At 47.6% G+C, this 8,977-nt stretch overlaps 2 protein-coding genes across 2 annotated transcripts in view; one reads left to right on the forward strand and one right to left on the reverse strand.

Annotated features, from left to right (window-relative positions):
• LOC101770344 (DNA-3-methyladenine glycosylase) overlaps nucleotides 1-1,036 on the forward strand; it is a 2,248-nt gene extending 1,212 nt beyond the window's left edge. The window contains 2 exon segments of the mRNA XM_012846649.3: nucleotides 5-231; nucleotides 366-1,036. Coding sequence (XP_012702103.1) covers nucleotides 5-231; nucleotides 366-656 — 518 coding nt within the window. The 3' untranslated portion in view covers nucleotides 657-1,036.
• Nucleotides 1,037-3,543: 2,507 nt separating this feature from the next.
• On the reverse strand, nucleotides 3,544-7,344 carry LOC101770751 (phosphatidylinositol 4-kinase gamma 5). Its single transcript, XM_004973705.3, has 2 exons — nucleotides 7,067-7,344; nucleotides 3,544-6,093 (listed from the first exon to the last, which is right to left on the reverse strand). Exon 2 carries the CDS (start codon nucleotides 5,871-5,873, stop codon nucleotides 3,900-3,902), a length of 1,974 nt encoding a protein of 657 aa, XP_004973762.1. The 5' UTR covers nucleotides 5,874-6,093; nucleotides 7,067-7,344; the 3' UTR covers nucleotides 3,544-3,899.
• Between the last annotated feature and the right edge of the window lie 1,633 nt (nucleotides 7,345-8,977).

Below are 8,977 nucleotides of genomic sequence, written 5' to 3' on the forward strand. Positions count from 1 at the left end.
ACAGGAGTGTGTTCCTCTGAAATTCCTGCTCACAGTTAGCAGTGTCTCTGTTCATGCCAGTTTCATCAAAATGCCCATGACTGCACCAGGGAGGTGTTCGCCGACTTCGACCCCAGCACGGTGGCCAAGATGGACGAGGACGCCGTCGCCGAGATAAGCGGCAACAAGGAGCTCAAGCTCGCCGAGTGCCGTGTCCGGTGCATCGTCGAGAACGCCAAGTGCATTCAGAAGGCGAGTCCATGGACCTGAAGAAAAAATTGCAAAATATCTTCTCCCTGAATTTTTTTCAAAAAAAGTTGAAAATTTGCAAAATAAGCTCGAAGCGATCGATGCATGAGAGACAAAATTGGTATGCGTTCGTGCAGGTGGCCAAGGAATTCGGGTCGTTCAGCGGGTACATGTGGGGCCACGTGAACCACCGGCCGGTGGTGGGCAAGTACAGGCACCACAAGTACATCCCGTTCCGGACGCCCAAGTCGGAGGCGGTGAGCAAGGACCTCGTCCGCCGGGGGTTCCGACTCGTGGGCCCCGTCATCGTCTACTCCTTCATGCAGGCCGCCGGCATGGCAATCGACCACCTCGTCGACTGCTTCCGCTTCCCGGAGTGCGTCCGCCTCGCCGAGCGCTCCTGGGGCATCACCAACGTCGCCGCGTAGCCGCTCGGCGGCGGCGCTCCAAAATTTTTACACTTTTTTTTTTGATTTGGTAACGCTTTGAAGTGTGTGTGAAATATGTAGAGTATGCTAAGTTATGATGTAATAATTTTATTTTTTTTCTCTTTGCACATTAAAAGTGCAGCGGATGAGCCTCCTCTAAAGTAAAGTATTGCATGGTGACTTGTGCCACTAACGAATGAGCCCATGTGCGATCATGGCCCATGCACTAGTGACACCGAATCACTCTGAAGTAGTGCAGAGGAATCATTTCCTACTAAACTAGGCCTGTGACAGCTTTGTGTAACAATAAGGTTTTTTTGTTAAGAATTTTTTCAATCAAATATTCAAATGTAAATTCAGGCTGCTCAGCTCAACGAGTATTTTTCTTGGTAATTTTTATTTATTTATTTTTTTGTTGTTCATATGCATCGCCACGCACATGTATAGACTTAGGAGGTGGAGCAGAGGAGAGGAAGGTGGTCCGGTGATGGTGTTGCCGTGGAGCTGATGGCTCGGCCGACGGCTACGTGCGCGGCATCGGAGGCAGCGGCGCGAGCGAGGCTGACGGTTTTGGTGCATTCTGTCGACTGGTGGTGGCATCAGATGTACGGTGACGTGGGTTCCGACATTCGCCGGTGGCACCGCGGCCTCACCAGCCGGCAAGACGACACCATGGATATTTGCAAAACGACCCCTAATTTGTATCGCGATCTAATATTTTTGCAAAAAGACCCTTTCAAAAATTTATAGATGAGTTCTCCCCTCCCGTCGGCAGCGCATTCGGCTTGCCCTGCTCCCGACGCCATCGCCGGCGGCCACCTTCCATTGCAGCCCAAAACCCTAGCGCAAGCTTGTCGCCCTACCTCTTCAATCAAAGGAGATCTGGAAGATTCCCCAGCCGACTCCTGCGGCACGGACAGCAGAAGTGCTGAAGTGATATGCGCTTGCGGGACAATTGGACAAGACTCAAGGCATGTTTGTTTCAGCTTTTCTGAGTAGCAATTCTCTGAAAATCTAGCTATCCTAAAAAGCTATCCACAGAATCTGCTGGTAAGAGAAGCAGAGTGTTTGGCAACCTGATTTTCTATTAGGAGATTATATGTGCTAAGTGTGTAATGACATGTATGCCCCTGAAGGTGATAATACCTTGTTTAGTTGCTAAAAAAAGCATAGAATGCAATAACTGCATTAATTTTTGACATTACAAGTTTATTAATTTTTAATTAAGGCATCAATTGTCGTTACTAGAGCCTATTACAATCTCTCGTACATCCAAAATAACAAAAGCAACTACATGAGCAATCATGCTACCAAAGTCGTGGCAATGAAATCCGCAAAGCACCCATATCACTGTCATCTGCTGAAGCACTCCCATCATGAGTAATACTTGTGCCATCCTGACTATCATTATCATCAACATAGCTTTCAAAATCAGCATCATGTATGGCACTATCCATAGGGTTCCGTTTTGGCTGTCAGTGGTGGAAGAGGTGGCCGGGACTGGGAGCTCAACGGCGGGGGTGGTGCTCGGCGGCCGGCGACACTGACGGGCGGGGATTCTTAAATCCCCGGCCGGAGGGGCCATGGCTAGCGCCAACAGAAGGTGGAGGGGGTAGAGGAGAGTGTGTGTGAGGTTCGGCCAGCGGTGATGTGGAAAAGATGGCCGGAGCTGGGAGGGATAGGCCGGCGGGTGGAGCTCTGTTTAGCGTCGACCTCCGGGGGTGCTGCCGCCGGTCGATGCTGAGGGGTCGGATACATTCAGTCCCGGTGTCAGGGAGAGCACCATGGCGCGGAGGGGCAGGTGCCAGGCCACGGACTGGTCGGGAGGGGCCAGCGGGCGGTGGCGTCGCGCTGAGTGGCCGGGAGGGCCCGGCAGCGGGGCACAGAGAGGCTACCAGTGGGGCGCAGACTTGCCAGGAGGGGCCGGTGGTGGGGCACGGAGGGGCCGGTGGTGGGGCACGGAGGGGCCGGTGGTGGGGCGCGAATCGGCCAGGTGGCGGGTCGTGGAGGGGTACCGAGCCGAGACATGCGGAGGGACGAGCGGAGGGGGGGGGGGGAAGGGGTGCGGAGGGGAGAAGGGGTGCTAGAATCGACGGGATTTTCCTGCAAGCGGCACCCCGCCCGATTCTCAGGTCACGTTATCGAAGGACTCTTTTAAGTCCCCAACCCATTTGATGAGCATACGTGGGCATTGTCTAACAGCAGTAGGAGATGATGGAACATTCTTACATTACCGATCAGACGATTTGCTTTACCACTGCAGCTACCTGAAAAGTGAAAACAATAGCCATCTGAACGTGTCCTGTAAAAATGATAACAAACTGAAGCTAGTGAGTAACACAAAGGAGGAAAAGGACTCAAATGGAGCAGCATGATGATAACATGTTACCAGATTTTGCAACAAAAAACAAACAGAATCGAGGTGCAGAAAACGAAAAGGAATAAAAATTGCAGAACGGAAAAAAAAAACGTACATACAGAACCTTGAGGGTGTTGTGGACACGGCACTACTACAGCAAAATGCAAAATATTAGGGGTAGACACTTTCCAAGAGATGCCGTAAGATACATCAGGCAATACAATGGTACTGCTGAGTACAATTGAAGAAACTGCATTGCTTTTATAAAGAAACAAGATGAAATATGTTTCTGAAGCTATAGGTGGAAACAGAGCTGCGGACCGAGGTTACAAGATGCCGCAGTTGCAGCGCAACAAGAATACAAACAAACAAAGGAGGTTCTCCTCAGATCAGATCATCCGGAAAAAAAAACACGGGAATGAGTACTTATGTATTTTGTCGATATCTATCAATGCAAGTTCATCATCATTTCTTCAGTCAATGTGCCTGCACAACCCACAGAAAACAAAGCAAGATAGAGACGAGATATATGTATGTACACAGTATTATCTAAATGCTTTCTCATGATAACTGTCCACATTATTTACGATGACAATAGCCAAGAACTGAGAATGCCATCACACTCCCTCATAACAACACATATCATGTCCAATATCACCGGACACACATACAGAAATAACAATGAACCACCCATAAGTTAAACCTATGCACAGACGCCACAGTATTCTGCTGGAAACAAAAATATCTGACACGGCCTTATTCTCAATACACCTACCAGTAGGCCGGTACTAGACGACCCGTAGCTGACACCATGATCAAACACACTGGCTGGTGCATACCCCAGGTATGGCCTACGTTACCTTCAAAGCATACCTCTGTTGTCATCAAAACTGGCAAGAGGTGCCCAGCCTCTGCGTCAACCATGGGCCGCAGGCCGAAGTTTGCTTCCTGTCATGGAACATGCTTGGGAGCAACTCCTGGAACTTTTCAAGAAATGCACTCCATTCAATGGCACTCAAGTCTGACAGCTTCACAAAACTTGAGCTGGGAGGCAGCATCTCGTTGGCACTCCAACCTGCAGACTGATACTCACTATGATAGCCACTACAATAGTCAGTTTTAGCACTCACCCTATTCTTTGGAACACCGTTGCGGCGCTTGCTGTTTCCACTAAAGCAAAGCCCCTTCAGAGAGACTGGCAATTTTGAGGTGGAATGAGTACATTTAGGAACTGGACTGGTGCAAGCATCGACATCATCCTGGCTCACCTCATTTCTATCTTCCTCTTCGTTGTCCTCATTGCCCTCGGTTAATTTTGAAAGTGGGTTCCTGCAACTTACCCCAATAGACCCATACTTGTTGAAAAAAGATGCTCCGCATGTAGCTGCATCATCTCCTGAGTCAAGATCGAACTGGGTGAAGTCTGGGTCACAATCATCATCGTCGTCATCTTCTTCTTCAAAGTCAGCTTCTGGTAGAAGTAATTCTCTTTCCTTAACCCAGTTCCTTGCTTCCATACACAGAACTTCAAGTGCACTTGGCTCCTCTTCTTTCCCAGTGAACTGCCTGCTCATCATGTCCCCTATCTCAGACAAGCAGAGGCCATAAGCTGCAGCTTCCTTCAGAAATGTTGTCGAGAGGACCAGCACCCTAAGACTCGCCTCATGAATCATGGGCAGCTCCATGCGAAGCATTTCAGCATCCTTTACAGGGTCCAGATTTCTGATGTACTCAAGTTCTTCCTCGGAGAAAGGAATAGATGCATGTGGCCAGTGAATCCACTCAAAGTAAGGATCTTCCAGACTTTCTGGAAGACAGAGACCATGATCAATAGGAATGAGTTCTGCATGCGCTTCAAATCGACCAGATTCATTGCCAAGCTTTCTGACCAGAAGATTTCCACCATGTCTATCTGTGTTGAATATTCTGATATCAAGTATGCCAATCCTGTGAATGCAAGAAACAGGAAAGCTCGAGGTTCCATGGTCACTAGCATCATAGTCATGTGGAATGAACTGCTGCAACGAGGCAATCTTGCTATGAGCCTGTGATATATTCTTGCTAGTCTTATTTTTGCAGTTAACATCTTCATTCACATGAAACACACTGTGGGTAACTTTGACTAACATAGTAAGAGGAACATTTGCGAAACTCTTGTGATCAAGGAGGTATGCAGCGACCTCTCGGAACCCTGTCTCACCAACCCGTACCGATCTTTTGAGGCCTGGCTGCCCAAGAGTCTTCCCCACAAAACCTTTAGGATTATTTGGAGCAAAAGGTTCCTCATCAGTTGGTTTAACAATTGCAACACGTTGGCCCAAGATATCCCCAAAATAGTAGGCACCTCCCATGCCACCACTAACAGCTACTGGGTCAACACCATTGGTAATTCCCTTGATGATATCCTTAACCAACTGCTTCATTGCAGCAGAAGGGCTTGAGCATCCCAGGATTTCAATAACTTTACTTCGATCGCACTGCTGACCTTCTTTTCCTTTGGGGGAGAGGCAAGGTGTGGAGTAGCTTCTATGCATATGATTTCTGGTGAGCAGCAATGGTGAGTCATTCCGAACATAGCTGAGGTCATTGTTCAAAACTTGATCACCAAATGTCAGTGAGCTTTCCTCAGTGGATACATTAAGGGCTATCTGCATCTTCTTTTTTACAGTGTGTGCATTTTCTCCTGGCTCTAGTTCAATGCCCAGAACAGAACCATTGTCGGTTTGAACAAACACACGCTTCCAGCTAAGGGGTCTCCCCTCACTTATGTTCTTTGAGGGGTAATCAGTGCTCAAGCTGTGATCCAGAACTGCAACAGCCATGTGTGTCTTAACAGGACTGTCAGTGTTCCAAGGCATATAATGCTATGAAGAAACTGTCGGTAATAGCTACCTCCTCTCGTGTACCCTGGCAAGCACTAGTTGAGCTGGCAACAAAAGGGAGAGAAACTAAGTTCTCCAACTTATGCCAGTCGGAAATTTTCTAATTACTGATGGCTTAGCATGTCCAAGTACACATTAAGCTGCTGTGACAGCTAATACTGAGTGCTACTCATTACACAAATAACTGGCATAGATCCTGCAAAACAATAGCAAAAGCTCAGTGAATTGCATAAGAAAAGGACAGGATCAACCAATTTGGGAGGAAATTAACAAGGTGCACATGTGCTCAATCAAGGCCATAGCACATAATAATCACATGAAAGTAAATGTAAACCCAGCTCTAGAAATGGCATAATTTTGGCAACGTTGACCTCCACATACTATTGTTACAGGGTTACAGCTCTGCCAGCTAAATGAAAGGATAGGTAAATTCTACTTTTATTCATACTGAAGGTTCACTACGGAATTTCAAATTCAGTGCCTTGTGTTTTCTTACTTCAAACATGAGGATATCATTGAGTATGTTCTGATCACATAATCTGAAGAGAGATGAACTTGGCACATTCTACATTATACAGTGCATGCTATTGCTTAAGCGGAATTCCAACACAAATAGTCAGAAGTACAAAAAACCAAAACTGGGTATATCAACTTTTTGGAGTGCTACAATCCAGAATTCAAACCATGCCACATGATTCAATTTGTATAAATACATGTGTTCAACTTACACGCAAGAGATAGTCGAGTAATGAACTTTATAGCATTTCCTTGGTAACTGTAGGCATAACAATCACATATATGCAATTTTGTTAAAAAGTTACACGCTGTCTGCAGCTTCCATCAAATTTTTAATGCAACGGCAATGTTCAACAATCCTGCTCATTCCATCATAAAAGGCCCCAAAAATTTTCCCAGGAAATAGCTAAAAAAGCACAGCTCCATCCGCACTACTCACAATTCACCAACAAAATAAACTCCTTCGCATCCTCCAAAACCAATTTTTTGGGGGGATTTGTGGTGTATATTCAGAAACGCGTCTCAAATGGGCGGGGGCAAGAGGAGATTAAAAGTCACAGCTGAATCTGCACTAGCCAGCCATAATGCAATGCACCCGTCCACCCCAATCAAAACAGCACCGCACTTGGCACCAGTGGGGGATCGGAACTCACCGTTCAGGCCGGCCGGGCCGCGCGGGGGTGGCGGCGATGAGGGAGGAGCAGCTTGTTCCGGCGGGGGGCGAAGGAGACCCACGAGCGGCCGACCGAGGCCTCACCTCCGCCGAGCCGACGGCCGAGATTGGCCGGCGCTGTCCCCAGTCACAGGCTCAACTCGCCGTCCACCCCAGGGGACGCGCCAAACTCATAGCCGTGGTTAAAAAGAGAGGCGAGGCGCCCGCGGCCGGCGCCCTCTTATAGCCCCGCTGCCGGCCGGCCGCCCTCGCTGATCTCTCGCGGGGGCAGTTGCACAGCTGGCGACGGCAGCGACACCCCTTTTAGGTCATGTTTAGTTACTCCCAACTCCCAACTTTGACACTATGCAAAAAGAAGATTCCCCATCACATCAAACTTGCGGTACATGCATGGAGTACTAAATGTAGATGAAATTAAAAACTAATTGCACAGTTTTGTTGTACTTTACGAGACGAATCTTTTGAGCCTAATTAGTCAATATTTGGACAATAATTCACAAATACAAACGAAACGCTACAGTGTGCTACAGTGCTGTAACAGTAATTTGGCACCTCCCAAATTCCCCAACTAAACACGGCCTTAGCCATGGCCGAGAATAGGCTCCCGTGCATTTTTGGAGCTGGCTTAGCTGGAAGGTTTGATCTTTTCTCTAGTAAAACCTCGTGTGCAAGAGCTTATCCGGAGATGCAGCTATTTTTAGGGCTTGCCTCGGACCAGTGGATCAAGATTTGACCTAAATCTGTAGAGCTGTTAATTTGCAACGAAGTTGGGGAAGAACAGTGACTCGGTGCAAGTCCATGGAAAGAGAGATCTGTGTACATGGCTTCTGAGGAATGACATGATCGGTGGCAGTCATTTTGGCTAGATCCTGGCCATCGTGCCAGACTGCCAGTTGATGATGACGCTACAGTATTGGTGGCATCTTTCAGATCAGAAGATAGGAGTATGTTCCAAATTACTTCTGGGCGTTGTGCAACCAGACAACAGCCGTCCTCTGTATCTGAACCTGGCTTTCTTGCATTTTTACGCCGAAAGGCACGCGAACACGACGAGCAGCCCGAGCGTGTGGAACCAAAACTTTCTTTCTAGGGAACAACATCACAAGGCAACCACGCAAGAAACGGCAACCGTCGGCAAGCAAACAGCAAACTTTCGGTCGGAAAGCACGACGTCAGGCTGCTACGGCCAGTCTCATCCATAGACATTAGCAATTTTGCTAACTTGATCAAGGAGGAGGGAGGAGATGAAAATTTTATCCCATGAAATCCATATGGCATAATTACCTAGTCCCATGAATCCAATAAAACTTGCATTGAGAATGTTATAGTTTCATCGCAACACACATTTGATCATACATCCACGCAAAAATTAAATGTTGCAGCTATCTATAAAATTGTGCAATGAAATTATGCACTTAGAGTAACAGTTTCGTTTCATTGAAAAGATGATATAGCAAAACTATACATTGAGAGACTGACCTAGTAGTCTAAAAAATACCTCAAAACTAAACCCACCCATATATAAATAATGTTAATTTTAAACCACACCAACCCACTACCCTTGTACTCCCTCCGTTTTCATTTCTCAGAGCAGGCCCAACCAATATTGTAGGCTTCGGTTAAAGTTGCAGTACACGTAGACGACGAAAACTCGAAGCTACTGACCTGCCCAACGCTGGCCACTTCTAGGTGGTCACTCCGTGACGATAGAAACAAATTCACAGAGGCTCAGTGGGTGCTTGTGCCTTTTGTCAGATGGGGTATCTGCTACCTCTGCAGGCTGCACTGTCCGTCTGCGAAACCACCATTGCCTATGACATGGAGCCTTTCAGCGAACGTGGACGTTGAGGCTACTGGCCAGGCTGGAGCGATGGGCCTGGCCTTAGGCCCG

This window comes from Setaria italica, chromosome VI (assembly GCF_000263155.2).
Source record: "Setaria italica strain Yugu1 chromosome VI, Setaria_italica_v2.0, whole genome shotgun sequence".
Taxonomy (NCBI): Eukaryota; Viridiplantae; Streptophyta; class Magnoliopsida; order Poales; family Poaceae; genus Setaria; species Setaria italica.